The sequence below is a fragment of the Garra rufa genome, chromosome 19, assembly GCF_049309525.1.
Source record: "Garra rufa chromosome 19, GarRuf1.0, whole genome shotgun sequence".
NCBI lineage: Eukaryota > Metazoa > Chordata > Actinopteri > Cypriniformes > Cyprinidae > Garra > Garra rufa.
This window is the reverse complement of record NC_133379.1, coordinates 12,283,012-12,303,991: the sequence shown is the minus strand read 5'-3', so window position 1 is coordinate 12,303,991 and position 20,980 is coordinate 12,283,012. Positions and strand designations below refer to the sequence as shown.

At 35.0% G+C, this 20,980-nt stretch overlaps 1 protein-coding gene across 1 annotated transcript in view; it reads left to right on the top strand.

Annotated features, from left to right (window-relative positions):
• fstl4 (follistatin-like 4) overlaps window positions 1-20,980 on the top strand; it is a 264,025-nt gene that overhangs the window by 216,895 nt on the left and 26,150 nt on the right. Inside the window, exons 8-10 of the mRNA XM_073824962.1 lie at window positions 2,712-2,832; window positions 5,999-6,160; window positions 17,817-17,951. Of these exons, the coding sequence (XP_073681063.1) occupies window positions 2,712-2,832; window positions 5,999-6,160; window positions 17,817-17,951 (418 nt within the window). The remainder of the gene's footprint in view (window positions 1-2,711; window positions 2,833-5,998; window positions 6,161-17,816; window positions 17,952-20,980) is intronic.

Here is a 20,980-nt window from a genome sequence, read left to right as displayed (position 1 = left end):
GCAATTACCTTTTTTTTTATTCCGTGGTGGAAACAGGCTTTCATATTGACATGAGTAGTATATTCAGTAATTCATTTAGTTTGCTTTCTTTTATATATTTTCCTTCCTAATTGACCATATGCATGGATTACTTTCTTTGTTTTAGACAAGCCAGCTAAGTCATTTCCGGTCAGCTGTACTGTGCCATAATAGGAGTGTACTTTGCTCATTTTCTCTACATAATCCATTCACAATCGAAGAAAAGTTTCGTTTGTGTAAGAGAACCAAACGTCCACGACCAAACGAATGACAAATGCAAGTTTTAAAAAATGTGCAAGTAAATCGGCTAAATGTGTGCGAATCATTGCTATGATTGACAGTAATAAACGGACGAAACATCTGACAAGCTCATGTCAAAAATAGAGCTGTGCATGAAATGATTCAGACTAAATTCAAAAAAGTAACAAAACTACAGCAGTAACAAGTTTGTATTGGTTAAATATAGGCTATTTAATAGCTTTTACAGTTCAAGATAAAGCTTAAAAGATGTAGTTATTAAAATAAAATATTAAAATATTTCAAATTCAAAACGATTCATATTGAGTGCATTATTTATTTCTTATACCATTAATATTTAACTTATTTCATTTGTAGTGAACTATATATAAGTATTTAAATAATTAACAATGCAACAATATTATTTAACATTAATAAATAACAATGTTTGTGTCTGAGTTTATTTATTTATTTATTTATTTATTTTAATGACTTTCTGCACTTGCTATACTATATACTTCAGTGCGGTAAAAGTACTACAATTTATTATACTAGTAATTTTATAAGAAATTGAAAAGAAAGACGTCTTGAAAAAACTTGGGAGTTAAAATTGCAGCTGCAGCCAATGATTGATCCTCTGCTGCCATCTTCTGGTTATATGGGTAATTTCATGTAATTTTCATCTTAAAAAGACGTCCTTTTCTGTGAAAAGACATTTTTTCCATGACGTCTTTATGAATGAAAAGTGAATCTTTGAAGTGAATTTTATTGCACAGCTGCAGAGTTGAAAAATAATAAAGTCTTGAAAATATTACAAGATTTTAAAAATGTGTTCATGACTATGAAGGCAAGTTACTGATTATCCAGAATATGATTAAGATGTCCATGAAGCGAAGTATCGCTAGATAGCTCACATTAGCCTGAACATGTTGATGATAGTGTTAAGCTGTCAACATTTAAATGTACTGTACACTTATGCAGGTACTCTCATGGGATTACCAGGCTTGTCATTTAAATTATATGTTGTTAAATAATATGAAACTGAATGTTTGTATCATTATTTACGATGTTGCAATTCTTCTTCTTCTCAGTTTCTGATAAGAACGAGGCAGTAGTGGAGTCTCAAGAGTGTCCACCTATAGAACCTCCACTGAAGCTGATATAAAGAACGCTGCATGCATATGGTCAATTCCCTAACATAAAAATGTTTTATTATGTTGTGTTTGTGCAGTTCCATGTAAATATCATAATGTTTTAATATAGAAATCGTTGATCATTTCTATATTAACCAACAAAATTTCATTAGGGCTTGCATCAGTCCTTCCTTCCACATACATTGACTTCATCTGTTTCATTAATACTATACTCTGTCAATAAAATTAATGTACAGGCCATGGTGTAGCAATGAACTCAGATGATTATCACCATTTATATGGTGCTTTAATGCATTAGCAAAAAACAAGCAATGCCTAATGGTTTATTAGTTTAAACAGTGTCAGACGGCTCCTTCAGTTTCGTTAGAGATGAATTGACACGGTTGTGTGACAAACACTCATCTCTAAATCATTTCAGAGTGGAAATGTTGCCGTTTCCAAAACTGATGGCAGCTGAATTTCCCTTGTGTCTTTGTGTTTTCCATTCGTTTGAATTAGTGGCTTGTTGACTGTACAGTTCTGGTGCTGTTCTGTCGGTTAAACCTCATCACAAGTCATCATCTGACAATTGATTTCAAAATGTGAATGACAAATTCGTAATTAGATTTCATCTGAAAGTGGCAGCCAATACAGCTCCAGTGATGAAAACCACTACGAGTCCTCCTTATGCGGCATAATATCGGCCTTACGGCGGAGGTGAGGTACTATCAGTCACATAATCTGTGTTTAATAAAAAAAAGTAATTAGTTTTTGTCAGTGGGTTTCCACAGCATCGTGTCCTTGGAAGAGAGTCACTTCTGCCCTCTTCATCCCAAAACTTCAGCACTCGGAGGCAAAGTCGTGTTTTTACGGGAGCCGATCATCCATCTCGCTGGATTAGCGACGACCTCCTAAACAAACAAATCGCTGTTTTGTTCCCAGTACGGTAGTCAAGCCCTTTTCGGTGCGTGCCCTATAAAGCTGCAGGTGTGTTAGGGTTTAAGAGCGAGCTTTCGTGTCCTTAAATCATTTACCCTCTGCAAACTCATATAACTACAAAACAGTTTAATGTTTTAATCCCCCTTGAGTCGGCCCCAAGCCCCAGATGAGGGGATGCATCCTCACAAAACTACAACCGGCTTCATTAATCACGCTAATGCTGGCTATATTTTTAACCCTTACCATTTATCAGCCTGAGAGAGCATGACAGTGAGGAACAAACCCCTGCACCCGCACGCTCAAGGGACGCCGCTGATGCATCGTCTATTAATTCGGTGACTTCCTGCTGTTTTATTCCCTGTCTCTTTCTTCCCGTTCAATTAGGACTTTGGTGACGACGGCTCACTCTACATTACTAAGGTGACTACCATTCACATGGGGAACTACAGCTGTCACGCGTACGGCTATGAGGAGCTGTCCCAGACCCACGTGCTCCAGGTGAATGGTTAGTAGTAGAATCTTTCATATATGTTTGCTTTTGTGAACTTTTGTTGTAATGCCTGTTAAAGCTGTTATGTAATCTGATTACTTTAAGTAACTAGTAAAGTAACACATTACTTTTACATTTTTCAAGAAAGTGTCTAAGTTACTTTTTCAAATAGTAACACCAGTTACATTCTTAAAAATAAAGGTGCTTCACGATGCCATAGAAGAACCCTTTTTGTCTAAATGGTTCCATAAAGAACCTTAAACATCTGAAGAACCTTTCTGCTGCACAAAAGGTTCTTTGTGCCAAAAGAAGGTTCTTCAGATTATAAAGAGGTAAGAAAGAGGTGTTTTTTTAAAGAACCTTTGACTGAATGTATCGTGGAACCAAAAATGGTTCTTCTATGGCATCGCTGTGAAGAACCTTTTAAAGCACCTTTTTATTTTTAAGAGTGTACTTTGTTTCCCATTTATTGACTGACAGCTCTTGTGTTGCCATGTTGAGAGAAACTGGGAGTAATTTCAAAAAGTAACATGATTAGTTACTTTTAAGAAGTAATAAAATATTGTAATGCATTACTTTTAAACCTAACTTTCCACAGCACTAGTAATAATGACAATAAAGTAAATGATATCATGTATCACTTACATTAAAGAGACATTTCACAGAAAAATGAACGTTAGCTGTTAATTTACTCACCCTTAGGCCAGTTAAGATGTAGGTCACTTTTGTCTTCAGAAGAACAATGAAGACTTCTTGTGATTTATAAAATGCAAGTCACCAGCCACCGTCACTTTGAGAGTCAAAAAAGGTATATCAGGCAACATATTTTATGTTGCCTGATGGGTCCATGCAAGAAACTGGATATTATTTACAAGATTATTTTGGTCACACTTTATTTTAGGGGTCCATTTCTCACTAATAACTAACTAGTAACTATAAATGTTGCCTCAGTAAACTACTAATTTGCTGTTTATTATTAGTAAGGTTGTTAAGTTTAGATATGGAGTGGATTAAATGATCTAACATATGCAGAATAAGCCAATAAGATGTGCTTTATAAGTACTAATAAACAGCCAAAATTATAGTAACATGCATGATAAGGAACTAGTTAATAGAGAAAATTGGCCCCAAAGTGTTACCACTATTATTAAAATTATGTTTTTGTCCGTTTGCTTTTGATCAATGTGATCTCCCAAGTGGACACATTTTATGTTGTAGTGAGGACTATGAAAACTCAACTCAAAAATGTAGTCATGACACATTTAGTCATGTAATGCATATTGTACCTATTGATATCTGTGGTTGCAGCAGCATTGTTGTGCATGATATTCACCTTCATATTGTTTGCTAAAGCTAAATGGGTTACTTTATTTTACCATATCCTTGTTACAGTCCTTGCATGAGATATAATTGCTTTCCTAAATTATAAAATCTGATATATTTTTACATGTATAAAAAAACTTTGTGTGAGAAAATATTAGGCCTCATTTTTTATGTATAAATATTAATTGTTGTTGTTGTTGTTTATAAATAATTGGTTTTTATATTGCCACTGTACTAAAACCAAAGCATTTAATAAAATATTTACTTTTAGCTTTTTAATATATATCATAAAAGAAACATTTGTCAACATTGGAAACCAGTTCTCACTATTAACTAGTTGCTCATTAGAATGCCTATTACTAGCATATTAGCTGTTTATTGCTACTTATAAAGCACATATTATTGCCTTATTATTTATTCTCCTTATGAACAACTATTTTTTACTGAAACTGTAAATTCAGACTTATCTGTAAAGCACTTCCACAATAAATATAATTCCAAAGCAGCATGTTTAAATTATAATCATGATAATGTATGATTGTAATGCAATCAACAGACCTGGAACAGACCAGACCATGCAGTACCTGAAAAATAATCAGCCAACCAATTTTAGAGTGAACTACATTTATTTGTTTTTATTTATTTATTTATTTAAAATAATTTTACTAATAAACCAGCAACATAGAAACATTTACATTTACTTTTATTTCAGGACTACACAACTAGTTTCTATTCATGTAATGATTTTGTGTGCAACCTAGTGAAAGCTTGGATATTTTGCTAATAACATTATTATGTCTGGTTTCTTGGTATCATCTCAGTCAGCTTTTCTGATGTTTAATGCATTCAGTCCTGCATTTTAATACAGTTGTGACTCCTAAAAACTTTGCAACGTGTACGTTGCAGCATAAAAAACTTTTATTCAAATTATGAAAGCATTATAATATGAAAAAGTGAGCAAGGTTATATACAGAAAGCGAGCAAAGATGCTCCTTTTATAGCCAATGAAGTCGATAGTTCTTCAGTTCAGCCGCAGTGCAAGCTCACTGAGTGAATAAAAACTCCTGTCATAATAAAAAAAAAATCGGTCTATACTGTACCAGTATACTTTGTGGGTTATAACAAAAACCTCTGCTCATTCACAATGAGCAAACTCTGGGGTATTGAGCTGATTCTAACTAAAACGCCTCTGACTGGCCACTAAGTTCATAAGTTCAACAAACATTATTTGTGATTGGCTAGAATGCTCAATGCTGCTAAATCAAAATTCAATTAAATGCTCTTCGCTCAAATATGGGAGCATTTGAAAGCAGCCACCTATCAAAGGGCACCAGACTGATCCGCTACTGTGGACAAGCTAGTATTGTTATGTTTTTACCAACAACAAATATAATAACTGCTACTGAACAAAGGAGCTATTTGTTTTCTTTCAACCCACGTGAAATTGCATTGCAATAAAAAAATAGTTTTCACCTTTTGATCATTCAACCATTCAATTACAAGGCATCTTTCTTCATCGAGGCATATAAAGGGATATAAACAAACTCTGTATTGAAAACAAAGATAACAATCCCGTTTCACTTGCTGTATTATGAAAAAAAATACTGGGTTTTCAATTAACAGAGACAATAAGCGTGATTGTTGGAGAGCTTGTTTTGTCTAATTGAAGTGCGATACAGCCGCACGAGGAACCTTGAGACGGGAAGCGTGTGTGCGGCTCAAATCCCCTCACATTTATTTCATTTAAAGAGCGGTTCTGACAAACACAAGGAGGGGAATCCAAAACAAAGCAATTGTTCTGGACATGAATCACTTTCTCTGTTGTTCACAGTCTGCTTCTGTCTCTTTGTCCTTGTAGTGCCTCCAGTAATCCTGGTCTATCCAGAGACTCAGGCCCAGGAACCAGGCGTCGCTGCCAGCTTGCACTGCCATGCAGATGGTATTCCAAACCCTAAACTCACCTGGCTGAAGAACGGCCTGGACCTGCAGCCGCACGGATCCAAGCAGATTTCACTTCTCGGTACGAACCTCGGCCCTTCTTCTCGGGAAGCAGATAAAGGCAGACAGTGGCACGGGTAGATAAACAGACAGATGTGTAATGGGCAGATCATGTAACGAAGCATATGAAAAATATCCTCTGTACGCCCCTCTGACGCAGCAGTGGATTACAGCTGTCGTTTCAGTGGTTGCTGGCAGCCCTCACTGCTGTGGGAGTGAATTTGCGGCTCCCTGCAAGGACGATGATGATAATAATAAAAACAGTCCATGAAATGACGATAGCGGGCCCAGGCAAATGGGCTCGTTTGGAGGGGGCCTGTCGATTCCGGTGCGGTGCTGTATTGTTTACAGAGTAGCCCCTTATTAGAAAGCACTTTATTGGTTGAGTGCGGTCCATTACACTCTGTAATAGGCTGTTATTTGGATCAGATGCTTGTGCTACTTAAGTTCTGTATGAAAAGACGAGACCTTCAAGGTCTCATTTCTCTCATTTATTTGTTTCAGCTCTATCATTTTGCAGCAGACTGGCTTATTTATTTTTTCTGTTGAGGTTTACCAGATTGTTAAAGGGGTCCTATGCTTATGCTTTTTCACTTTTTGAATTTTACCCAGTGTGTGGTGTGTATATTTGGCCATAAAAACATCTACAAGGTTACAAATCTCAAAGTCCGCTCCAAAGGGAGATATTTAGTTTTTTTTTTTGTTTTTTTTTTAAATCCCTTTTCAAGAACTACATTGAACGGCTACTTTGGACTACAGCATTTGTTTTCCGGATGCTATGATATCACAAAATATCATTCAATTAAATCCTGCCTACGGAAATTCAAATTGTTGGTGGGTGGGGAGGACGAGGTAGGGTATTCGCTTAACTTTAGTGATGTAGCATGGACAGCTGCTTTTGGGGTGCTTCAGCGAGCTGCTGAATAATTGCGAGCTGCTCCTATAAATGCGAGCATTGACTAAAGTGTCCGTGAACTGCTGTGGTCCCTGTGCTGGAGCCACACCATTGATGTGTGTGATATAGAGGGTCGAAACACATGCGGTGCCATGGTTGATGTAAATACAAGCATTAACTAGACTAACAATCATCAGTGTCCATGTCGGAGCTACGCTGTAGACATGTCATGTATGTATCAGCGATCTCGCAGGCTGATGATGGGACCAACACTACTGTAGCATATTATTTACTCACCCTCCATGCATCCTAGGCAGGGGCCAGCCCTGGCCTTGTCCGACAGCTTATCAGAACAGAGCATGTGTTGCAGCCGTTCAAATATTTAAGTTTTGGATTTTAATGGCAAAGTGACTAGATTTCATTTAGTTTCTTTATTACGTTAATTTAGAAATATGTTTGGAATATTTTATGTTTGTTAAATACAAGCTTTTGTTTTTTAAAGTAATGACCAAGCGGCCAGTGACAATGAGTTGAGCATATTTGATCAATTTAGCCTTGCCTAAAATAAAATCTGTAGACATAAAACACTTGATGCATTTCACAATATTAATTTAAACATTTAGCCTAGATAAATGTGCGCTGTTAGACGCATATCCAATCGTTTGTGAGGAGAGTGGAAGCTAAAGCGCGTGTTGCAGGACATGGAATCACCAGCGCGATCACTTGCATTTTTTCTTAATAATAGTGGAAACCTAAAATACGCCATCATTTTTGTTCATAAAGGTAAAAGTAATACATCATTCGGAACTGCAAAATGTATCTACTTGTATTTGTGTGCACTCACAATATCAACAAAACATTATGCTTTAGTAATAGCCAAAGAAAACAAACATGGGTTTTCTGCCATCTCTGTCTTGAAGAGGAGCGCTTCACAAAAATGATCTGAAACTCTCGTGAATATTTGCCTCACATGATAAATGTATCTATAGAATGCTTTAAATTACTACTTTAATTTACTAACAAGAAAAAATTCATGTTAGCCTATATTGCATAAAGTCAGTGTAAAAAATTCCGACCAATAACAGCAAAAAAAGTCAGTGTCATCAAACCCGTCTTCACATTTAACATGAAAAACAGCAATAAAAACGTTGGCTTCAACTCAGTAACTGGTTGGTTTATGAGAAAAATAAAACAAAGCTGGCAAAGTTATAGGCTTATTGGCTTTTCTGAGATAGGCTAAATGTTACTATTATTATATATTACTGATGACATGATTCACAAGATGTTTTGTTGACATTTTTCATGTTTATTTTGTGCTGCAAATATTAAAAAGGAAAATATCATTGATTCACATGCTGCTTGATCTGAGGCGAATACAGTTATCTCGCTACAAATTAAATAGCGTAAAAACACATTTATTGTTTGTGTTTTATCATAAAATTAACAAAATTTTTAGGCTGAGACTTGCGTGCTACAAATAATGAATAGACTTGAAAACGTTAAATATTATTTCCAAGCATTTACACAGTAAATAAAACCGCTTATGAAGTAAAAGGTCAGTAAAAGCCCCCTTTTAGCAATCCAATGAGTATTTGTAAGAAAAATATCTATATATAAAATGTAAGAATCAGTTTAATCTAGCTTGCACAGTTGTACACTGAACTTGCTGCTTTGTGAAGGGGCATGACAGGACTGAAACGCAGTCTAAGCTGTTCGCCAATCGCAACGCAGTGGGACTGCTAACCAATCACAACAGCCTTTTTGGAAGGCAGACCTTCATCAAACCCAGAACTAATTGAGCTATTTGTGCCAGCCTGGGGAGAAAGCTATTGTAATAATGTAAATTATGTGAGAAAAAATGTGTTTTTCGAACCACCAAGCATGAGAGCATGTTCTAGTGCACCCCCAAAACAAAATAAAGACTTTGTAAAACAGCATAATAGGACCCCTTTAAGTGGTGAAGAGAGGTACAGGTTTCTAGCGTTTGTGTTTCTCTGGCCGTTTATTGGGCATGTCTGTCTGCTTTCATTTCCCTCACGCATTAATATTTTAGAAGTGCTCTTTTCAAGCTCTCCTGTTTCTGTTTGTGTCCACAGAAATATTTACAGCATCAAGATAAAAGATGGTTTTATCACAAAGACTGAAAAATTCACTTTCGCCGGATGACAAATAACAGGCCTAGCTCAGCGTGGAGACACAATGTGTCATTTTGTGTCGACTGGTTTTTGTTTTGTGCTGTATGGAAAGATGGATAGACTTGTAAGCGCATTGATGCCAACTCAAAAACGACTCATGATTTATACTCATAGACAACACAAGGTAAACAGTCAACTACAAACTCGCAATGCACCTTATAATGCATTGATTTCATGAATAATACATTGATTTCAGTTATAATACATTATGATACTTCTCAATTTATTGTTACACCAGTGTACTGCATTAAAACACATGACAAGCAAACAATCAAAAAATATAATGCATTTTAACTTTGGTTACAATTATTTATGAAAGAAATATTTCATTATACAGTACACAAAAGCTCCATTGTTTTAAAATAAAAACATATAAATGATTCAATATTTTATTTGTTTACCTGCCTGTCATTCTGATAATCCTGATCTTGATCATTAATGATAATCATATGCAAATTAATTCTTAAATTATTCAAATAAATATTTGATTTACAAAAAAGTTTGCAAATCCGTAGTTTAAATATATTGGATTTTTTTATATGACAAAATAATATTTCTTGAGGGTACAGATCTGGCCATTTAAAATGCGCGCGGGAAGTAAAGTGGTCTCGCGTGACGCCGGTGTATTCCAAAGGAACACGGAAAATACAATGACATAGGAAAGACATGATCAGTAGGGGGCAGTCATGTAACGCACTGGACTGGAGCAGGCTGAAAACATTGCTGCAAACTAAAAGGTACGGTAACCTGGAGGGGACACCTTCGGTTCACTTATGTTTGTCGTGGCCACACAAATGAATTCCTAGGAACGTCATATTACTTTTTGTCATTGCCACGAGATATTAATTCCTGGGAATGTCATATTATGTCGTGGCCACAAGATTATTTTGTCGAGGTAACGACATCCTTATGTTTAACGCATAAACAAACCTGCGTAACCATAACCCAGGATTATCAGAGATAGGTTTATTAATATTTTTTATTTTGAGTTAAGAAATGTTTTTATTAATTGTTATAGAAATTAATGCAATATTAAGTTATATATTAACAATAGGCAATGCTGTATATGCGAATGTCTGTGCGCGATGTAGACAGCATTCAAAAGTTTATCAAGAATTTATTACATATAAGTACTTCAAATTAAATAGCCCTGCAAGAAACATTTTATGCATCCTTAAGTCTTATCCATTAATTGATCCTTTTTTTCTGTAATAAATGTATTATTCGTTTATATTCAGTATGCCCCCCTTAATTTCGATCTCTTAACATTCCGAATCTAAATGATAAATGCTGACATGCCATGAAAGCTTTGATTATACTATATGGCATATATTCATTTTTAGTCTAATTATAACCTATATAGTGTTTCATTGTCGAGTGAATCATTCACGTTCCATTTGTAAATCGTATGGTCACACACGGGCATTAATACAATCATAAAGTCAAAACTTTATTGGCATAATTGTAGTTCACAATATTTGCTAAATATATGCCAAATAGCATATATAAAGTTATTTAGGTTAAGCGATTCACAATAAAGAAAAAAGTAGATAGCTCTAAATCACTTATTATTTATTCTTATTATAGGTTATTATTATTTCAATACCTGGTTAGGGCTATTTATTTTTAACGCCTGACAATTATGCCAATTTCGTTTTGACTTTTTGATTGTATTTATCCCCGTGTGTGACGATACATGATGTTTTCATTTACAAATGAAACTACGTGAATGATTCATTTCTCAGTAAAACAGTTTAATATTTATATAGTCTAGTCTGTTAATTAGACTAAACAAAATAAAATATGTTCAATTCATATTTTATATGTTCAATTCTTTAGTTAAGAGAAGGAATGTAGGCCTATTTTACTGTGTGACGATAAATTATTTCCAAATGAAACTACGTGAATGATTCACTCTTCAGTTATTTGTCTATTAGTTAGACTTAATAAAATACAATATATGTTAAATTTAACCTTTAAACTGCATTCCAGTAAAAACCCCAGTCATAGCACCTTTACAGTATCATTTACATTCAGAATGTTATGTAACAAGATCAAAATGAAGGAAAAAATAACGAATACAAACGAATAATACAAATATAATGGGAAAAAAAGAAGGTTAGTCAATGGACAAGATTGTGGGATGCATGAAATGTTTCTTGCAGGGCTATTTAATTTGAAGTAGGCCAACATGTAATACATGTAAACACTTGTGAAAGCTGTCTACATTGTGCACAGACAGCATTAGCATATACAGCATCGCCTGTATAATTATTTCATATTGTATTAATTTCTATAACAATTAATATAGGCAAACAATTTCTAAACTCAAAACGAAATATCTCAAATAATTCTGGGTTACTAATGTCACGCAGGTTGGTTTATTCATTAAACTCGTGGCCACGAGAAATGCATGTTGAGCAAAAATACATTAATACCCTGTATTTTTCCAGGTATAGGCACTTTTGTCCTTTAAAAAAATAAACTCCTATGTAAGATTGTCTCAGTACGGGAATTTGTCTACAGCAAACAGTTATAATAAAACCATTTATTTGTCACTGTTACTTACAGTGCATCTCAAATGATATACATATTAATAGCATTCTGTGGTGGAAATGACATTTTAAATATACAGTATGACTCACTCATTTTTCTTACTATAGCTAATCTCACAGTTACGTATTGCTCTCAGCTCTCATTTTACATATTGAAAAAAAACTTTTCATGCTTAAATGACATTCGCTTTAATTTTTCTTAGTTGTCAACACACTTTTCTTAGTCATCGCACTTTACTCACTGTCTCCTTATATGCCGTTTATAGTCAAAGTGGAATATCAGTGGTGTGCAGAGTTGGGAAAAAAAAAAAAGAGTCTTTGACAGCCAGGTTGGATATTTGCACTCAGTATAAATAGATACTGGCATTCATATTTTATGATGGATTTTCAGTTTAAAAGGGAAAGTCTGCCTCTGGGACATAAGTAAAATACAAAAAAAAATCTAATATAAAAGTCATTTGAAAAAAAAAAAACATAAAAGGCAGGAAGTTTCATAGGTTTTATCTTTAAAAAAAAATGTAACCTGTTAAAAATTCAAAAATTTTAAATTGAAGTTTAAGAGTGTGCGCAAATCGCTAGACCACAGCTCTGTTTTCTGAGGTTTTGTTCATGCCCTTCATGCCCACATTCCGTATTTAATAGGTTAATGCATAATATGGTTTATTTTAATCAGCTTTAATACATAGTGTTGAAATGTATATGAATTGAATGCATATCCTCAATATCAGAACCTGGAACTGGTGGCTATTTATTTCACTTTTTTGTATATTTAGAACAGCCCTGCACTGTGACGAAAGTCTCTTTATTGACAAACACTGCATGCATTATAATTCTACTAGAATTAGCAAATGGCCATTTACAGTAGTTGTGGTTCAGCATGCCACACCACATTTAGAAAATTATGTATATTAGAATCAATTCTCACTGTTAACTAGTTGCTTATTACCATGCATAGGGGAGACCGGATCCTGCCTGATTTTTGAGTTCCAGTATTTATTTTTAAAGATCCGACATTAACAAGCGTATTAGATTGTGACAGTTTGTGCGTGCATATGAGACAGAGCAAGCATGGGTTTATGTAGATGTATTTGGAGGATATGTATTGGTCCTCAACATATTTTCGACCAATCAGCTTTTTTAAGTCACTCTCATTGATTGGTGCTTTCTGCTTAACCCACTCTTTGCAAATATGCACTGCTCGCAAAACATATTTAGTGAGCAGCAAAATATTTAGAGAGAGAGTTAATAATGTCAGAAATAATACCAAATCAAGGGAAATATTGTATAAACACTATACATAGGTATATGTTAATTCCTCTGACTCCAAAACAAATAATTGAAAAATATATATAAAGCTAAGAAACTAAAACAAAGCGAAACTGAAAGTACCAGACATTGGGCTCACGTACCTCTGTAATTCGGCACAAATCCAAACCTTTCCATATTCCCAGTGTATTTGAATGATAAACTTTTCAGCAAAAATCCTCTTCAGCAGCGTGGACCGGTTATACTAGGCTACGGACTATTTAAATTGACCAGAGTAAAATTTTATATGTTTGGTTGACTGTATTTTATTTTGATAATGTAGAGACTGAAATGTCAAGTTTGAAGTGCTAGAATATGTGGTGTGTGTGTGTGTGTACATGGTACGCTGGCACGATTTAATAGCTGAGACATAAAGTATCCCACTCGTTTTGGTCAAGAGTTGGACATAATTCAAAACCGCAAAATGTCACAGTGAAAACAAAACATTTGTGTTTTTGTCAAATAAAGCAGACAAACAGGATGCGCATTCTGTCATCTCAGTTCTCGGTTTGCTTTTCGTGAACTTGTTGCGCAGCGCCACGCCACGCCTCGCATCTGTTTTACATGTGTTAATTATTTAAGTCAGATATATTTAGCATATTTATACCTTTCATATTTAGACTATTGTTGTATTTTATTGTTATGACAACAAATTTTATTTTTAATGTACCTTACATATAGGCTACATTTTCCATCATCCTGCGACCTATTTTTGACCCAGGGTTTGAAAAACTGTGCCCTAGAATGTAGTTAGGTTCATGCAGAACTTGTAAACAATGTACTTATACTGGTAGTTGTGGCATCAACATTTAGTGATGTTTTTGAACAGACTGGGAAAACTGCTTTTAACTGCTGTTTTGGATCCGGCAATTATTCATTTACAAATAAAGCACTGAACTCACCTCAGTACACTCTTAAAAATAAAGTGCTTCAAAAGTTCTTCAAGCGGATGCCATAGAAGAACCATTTTTGGTTCCACAAAGAACCATTCAGTCAAAGGTCCTTAAAGAACCATATATTGATTACCTTTTTACAATCTGAAGAACCTTATTTGCGACAAAGAACCTTTTGTTGAACAGAAAGGTTCTTCAGATGTTGAAAGTTCTTTATGGAACCATTTAGACAGAAAGGTTCTTCTATGGCAGGGGTTTTCAAACCTGTCCTGGAGCCTCCCCTGCCCTGCACATTTTGTATGTCTCCCTTATTAGGCACACCCAATTCAGGTCTTGCAGTCTCTACTAATGAGCTGATGATTTGAATCAGGTGTATTAGATGAGAGAGACAAGCAAAATGTGCAGGGCAGGGGAGGCTCCAGGACAGGTTTGAAAACCCCTGTTCTATGGCATCGTGAAGAACTTTTATATTTAAGAGTGTAGTGAGGTAGGTTGTAACAACGGACCTCTTTGTATTTGACAATAACTCACATAATTTGTGATTATGCAGTACACGTCCAATTGATTTTTATTTGTAGTAGACAAATGTGGCTATCATATCAAAGTTTGAGAAGATCTAGCACAAACAACCACTGAGTTACTGATGCTCAAACAAAAAAAATTTCATCCCCAATCTCTTACTAGAATATTGGCATTTTATTAGTACTTATACAGCACATATAAAGTCTTATTCTGCATGAGTATATTAGAGCATCTAATCTCTTAACACTTAAACTTAACCACTACCTTACTAACTAATAATACGCGGCAAATTAGCAGTTTATTGAAAAAAATGTTGTAGTTAATAGTGAGAATTGGTCCCTAAAATAAAGTGTGGCCATTATTTCATGTCTAAAACCCACTGCATTGAAATATAAATTCATATAAGAAGTATGAACTTTTCGCAAGTGGTGAGAAGCTCCCATTTAAATTGAGTCTGTATTTAGATAACAGATAGAATGAGATCAATAAACAGATGGGAAAGTAGTGGAGATGAGAGAATGAAGGTGAAGTGAAGAAGTGCGAGCGAGAGAGAGAGTGAACTCTTCAGCTTGTATGTGATCTCTGACACCACATGAAAGCGTGCGTGTGACACAGACGGCGTTCAGAGATGCTGGTGCTGTGATCAAGACAGCATCAGAGGTGAGCCAAGCATCTGAGAACCCGCTGAACTTCACAAAGCTCTGACAAAACACGCAAAGCAGCCGTCCTGAGACGTCTCTCACACACACACACAACATCAGCTTCTCTTCTCAGTTTACAAGTGCCGCTTTGATTTGAGGTTTGCGAGTTTATCTGTAATGCTGCGTAATTAGCTTCATGCTCATTATTACTGCAAACACAGATTTTCTTTTGGTGACAGAATGGCAGAATCTTTGAGGTGATGTCATAAGGAATGACTCTGTAAATGTGATCTCATCAGTAACCGCAGCTGCAGTGTCATGTGTGATGAATTGCATAGACACTGATATGAGCTTGTGGAAACGCTTCACGAAAGGCCAGTCACGACTCAGACACAAAAATCCTATAGCCGACGCTCACGTATCATTAAACGATGGAGAAAAGTTGTCGGAGACCTTTTTAATGACTGAAAAATTATTTATTCATGAAATCCATTTGCTAATGAAAGCAAAGTCATTTTCAGTGTTTTTAAAGATGAATTTAATTAGCATCAAAGCTCAATAAGAATAAAAGTGAAACCATCAAAGTAACATTTTGTGTGAGAGTGTGTGCGCTTTCACAAACATCCCAACAAGCCTTTAAAAATCACACAGCATAATAAAACTCTCACTTTATATTAAGTGACTAACTACTATGTACTTGCATTTAAATTGTAACACTTGACAGTAAGGTTCTATTAGTTAACATTAGTTATTGCATTAACTGTAACAAGGTGTTAATTGTTAACATTAGTTAATACATTAACATGAACATGATCTATCACATGATTTATTAACATGTTAATGTTAGTCAATATAAATAGAGTTGTTCATTGTTTGTTCTAGTGTTACTATATAAATTAATAATTTTATTGGAAAAAAATATGACCCAAATGAATAATTCACGCAGGGTCAAAATTACATCTTTGTATCCATGCAATATAGTATCTGAGATATGCTCAGTTTTGCTCTGGCAGAGGTAAAGAGAAAGTGGCTAGTGTGTTTCTGTGTGAGTTCTCTGGCTGACCGGGATGGCATGCTGGGCCCTGATGAGCTGTAAGTGACTGCAGCTGAGTGTCGTTCTGTTGTGAGAGAGCAGCCACCCGCAACGTCACTCATACGGCCAGTGCTAAAAACATTTCTGTCCAGTTTTAATTCCAGAATAGCACTGCAGTGTTTACATGGTTCGTATAATAACCACATGACTGTATGAAAAATGGTCAGAGATGAGACAAGCTACACTTCCCCCGAGTTAATAAGTTGAGTTTTAGCAAGGCTTAGCATAGATCATTGAATCCTATGAGACCAATATAGCATCACGTTCAAAAATGACCAACAAGTTTCGTTATTTGTCCTATTTAAAACCTGACACTTCTGTAGTTATATTATGCACTAAGACCAGAGGAAAATGTAAAGCTGTGATTTTCTAGGCTGATAAGATTAGGAACTACACTCCCATTCCGGCGTAATAGTCAAGGAAGTTTGCTGCTGTAATATGGACGCAGCAGGCGAAGTAATATCACGCAGCGCCTGAAATTCGGTCACAATTTCAAAAAAGCCGGTCACATTGGAAGTTACCTAGCTGGGAACTAATTTCAGGCGCTGCGTGATATTACTGTGCCTGCTGTGTCCATATTATGGCAGCAAATAGTTTTAAATAGGACAAATAGCGAAACTTGTTGGTCATTTTTGAACGTGGTGCTATATTGGTCTCATAGGATTCAATGATCTATGTTAAGCTATGCCAAAAGTGATATCGCCAGAACAGGAGAATGACTGAATGGATTTCAAAACGGTAAAACTCAAATTAACTTGGAGGAGGGGAGTTGGAGAATGAGCCTATTTCCAAAAAAGTGGAGTGTTCCTTTAAAAGTGCTGTTTGTCATTTTTGGACTTTACTACAGCATAAAAAACTAGGGGTGCTCAGAATAAAACAAAATTATTTAGAAATCATTTTTTGGGTAACCTGCCAAAAACTCTTTATTTTAAGGTCTCGTTATTAACAAACCATTAGCTATGACATTTGCCTCCCTCAATAAACTCCTAATTTGCTGCTTCTTAATAGTTTCGGTATTGGTTAGGATTAAGACTATGGTAATGCAGAATATGTCTTTTATAAGTACTAATAAACAGCCAATGTGCTAGTAATATGTATGCTAATAACCAAATAGTTAACAGTGCAAATTGGGCCCTATACTAAAGTGTTACCAATTTTTTTACAGTTTATTTATATTATATGGAAAAGTCATGCCAGTGGCTTGAAATGCACATTCTGCCAACTTTACCTTTCCTTCTTTTGGTCGTTTTTGAAGAAAACCATTTCTGCTGAAAAAACAGACACTCAATAAATCCAAGTATTGGAGTTTATAACTTGGCACAGTATTAGCTGCACCACAGGGAAACCTTTATGGGTTTTAACAATGCCTTCACCCAAAGCTCTGTCAATGAAAAATGTTATTGGTCAACTGTGGAAACAAACACCTCAAACTTACTTTTGAGATTTATGTTATTGCCCTGCAGTTGCTTGTTGGTTTTGTTGGAGGTGTTTTTCTATGGTTTGTGTGTGTTTGTATTACATAGGAAATACAGGAATTAGTCTGTTGTTGATCCAACTGTTGGTTGTTGTATTTCTTCAGCAAATGGCAGTGAGCTTCACATCGGTAGTGTGCGTTATGAAGACACTGGGGCTTATACCTGCATCGCTAGAAACGAGGTTGGCGTGGATGAAGACATCTCATCTCTGTTTGTGGAAGACTCGGCACGAAAGACACGTGAGTGATGATTTTGTATGGTTACTTACATGTTATAATGATATATTGTATATGTGAGAAATGTCCATTTTAAATCCATTTTATTATTTTCCAAAATGACGTTTTATTTTTTATGACCCCCCCCCCCCCCCTTTTTTTTTATATATTTATTTATTTATTTTTGGATTCCATCTTAATAGTTAAAATTTACATTTTATAAATCAACTAAACTCATAAAAAACACTTATTTTTTATTATTATTTATCTTATTATTATTTTACAGTAATTTTACAGTATTTTTTTCCAGAAATTCTAATGTGTTTTTCAATTTTTCTGCTAATCACATGAAGGCATAACAAATATCCTTTCATTCTGTCCATCTAAAATTCATGAACAATTCCAGTAAAATCCAACTGGTTTCTGTCCACATTTTCTACATTGTGGAAATAATAGGGCCATAGATGTTCTGGTAGACTCGTGCACACTTTAATGTGGGTTGTTGGTTCAGTCATTACTGGCAAGAATTTACAAGTCAGCTCACATGTAATGAAGTCACCAATGCAGAAAGGACAGTTTGTCATTAATAAGGTTTTAATGGTCATACAGCAATAAACATCCGGAGATGTGAACAGCCCCGTGGTGTCTGTGCCCACATGCTAATTCCTGTTTCAGAAATTACAGACATTTTCTGGACTGTTAAATTTACAGTGTTCAATTACAGTAAATGAAGGTCTATAGATCTCAATGTGCCCACTGTGTAAATGGGAGATTATTTTCTGTCCACTGGTGCCATTTTAAAATCATTCTGGTTTTAGTAGATAGATGCCCTAACTTTAAAGAGATAGTACACTCAAAAATGAAAATAGGCTGTAAATTTACTCATCCTCAGGCTATGCAAGATGTAGATAACTTCAGTAGAACAGTAAAAAAGATTTTTAGCTGAAACTAGTACTTGGTGATTCATAAAATGCAAGTCCGCAGCCATCGTCACTTGAGAGTCAAAAAAGCCATATCATGCAACACAAAATTAAGGGAAGACACTGCAGGCAAAAATGCTGTTATTTCATGCACCTGTCAAGTTTGAGATTTTGGCCTTTTTGTTTTTTATGAAGTGTTTTTTCAGACTAAACCAAACTTTCAGACTAAAGACACACAGAGCGATTTACAGAGGGATTTGTTCATATATAATTTGCTTGATACAGATTTGTTTTCTGCCCATTCTAAGTTTTTTTTTTTTTTTTTTTTTTTCGGAATTATGGAGTGATACAATAAGATACTCAAAATCCCCTCTGTAAAAACATTTGACTCTAATATGGCAAAAAAATAAACAAGAATTTTAAACTGACTTTTCATCCAGTGTTTAGATTTTTGTACTAGAAATTCATGCAAATGTGACCCTGGACCACAAAACCAGTCTTAAGTCGCTGGGGTACATTTGTAGCAATAGCCAAAAATACATAGTATGGGTCAAAATTATTGATTTTTCTTTTATGTCAAAAATCATTAGAAAATTAAGTAAAGATCATGTTCCATGAAGATTTTTTGTAAAATTCCTACTGTAAACCTATCAAAATGTAATTTTTGATTAGTAATATGCATTGTTAAGAACTTAATTTGGACAACTTTAAAGGTGATTTTCTCAGTATTTTGATTTTTTTGCACCCTTAGATTCCAGATTTTCAAATAGATGTATCTCGGCCAAATATTGTCCTATCCTAACAAACCATACCAATAGAAAGCTTATTTATTGAGCTTTCATATGATGTATATATCTCAGTTTTGTAAAATTTAACCTTATGACTGGTTTTGTGGTCCAGGGTCACATTTCATTAAATAATGCCTCATTTGCATATTTAAACCTAGCATTTTAGAATAAGTTTGCAATTATCAGTGTAATCAATCAACTGGGTAAGTAAGATGATACCTGTTAGTTATTTTTTTTACCCTATTCTCCTGCAGTGTCTGGCCTTAATACCTGTGGCTCCTGATGATATATTGAATTCTTATGAAGTGAAACGATCGGTCTGTGCAAGAAACTAGACATTATCTATTGACTTTTCCTCAGTGGAACAGTAAAGATGATTTTCAAAGTCAGAAGCTGTCCATTTTTTTTTTTCATCATAGGATTAGATATTCCACTTTTTTGCCTCATTTTGAGTCAGAGTGTCTGTCTGAAAGTGAGTTTTAATTAAGTAACTTGTAAATCTGTGCTGCTCAAGCCATTAACTGTCTCAGATGGTTCAGTCCGATTTAGTGAACTGGTTCATCTAAAAGAACTGATTTAAAAAAAAAAAATATTTATTGAGAAAACAAACATCCCTTAGGATCATTTGCCTAAGGCTGTGTATTACTAATGCTGTAAACAATGCTCAGTTTCTTGCACAGACCAAAGGTTTCACTTCATAATACCTCAATATATCACATCAGGAGCTCACAGGGATTTATTTTGTGTTCCTTGATATGCTTTTTTAACTCAAGTTTTTTTTTTTATGAATCACCAAGAATCACGGTTTCAGCTAAAAATCTTTACTGTTCTACTGAAGAAAAATCACGGTTTTAGTCAATCACAGATCAGTACCTTACTCTCGTGACTTATTTCTCAATTCTAAAAGTGTTAGTCAGTAATATAAGACATAAAACACACATCTGCATGAAGAAATGAAGGTAGTGTTCCCTGTCCAAAACACACTTCTGTCTATGAGCTCCACAGTATCAGAGGTATTATAATAAACCAGCCATATTTTCTCTAACCCAGTGTCCTTGTTGAATATAAAAGGCCTAATAAAAGACAGGTGACAAGTTCCATATGAAGAGGACAAAGGCTAAGAATTTTTGCATTTAAATCATCTCGAATAAGACCTTTGAAAAAGTCTTTGATATGTTAACCCTCATGTTTGGGGCCTGAGAGACCTCAAGGCCATTTTAATATCTCTTACATGGAACTAGCAGGTTGATGTGTCATGAGTTTATTAAAGTAGTAGTGTAAAGTTTCACTTTGATAACATGCATCAACTGCCCCCCATGAAACATTGCTTATAGTAAGCTTGAGT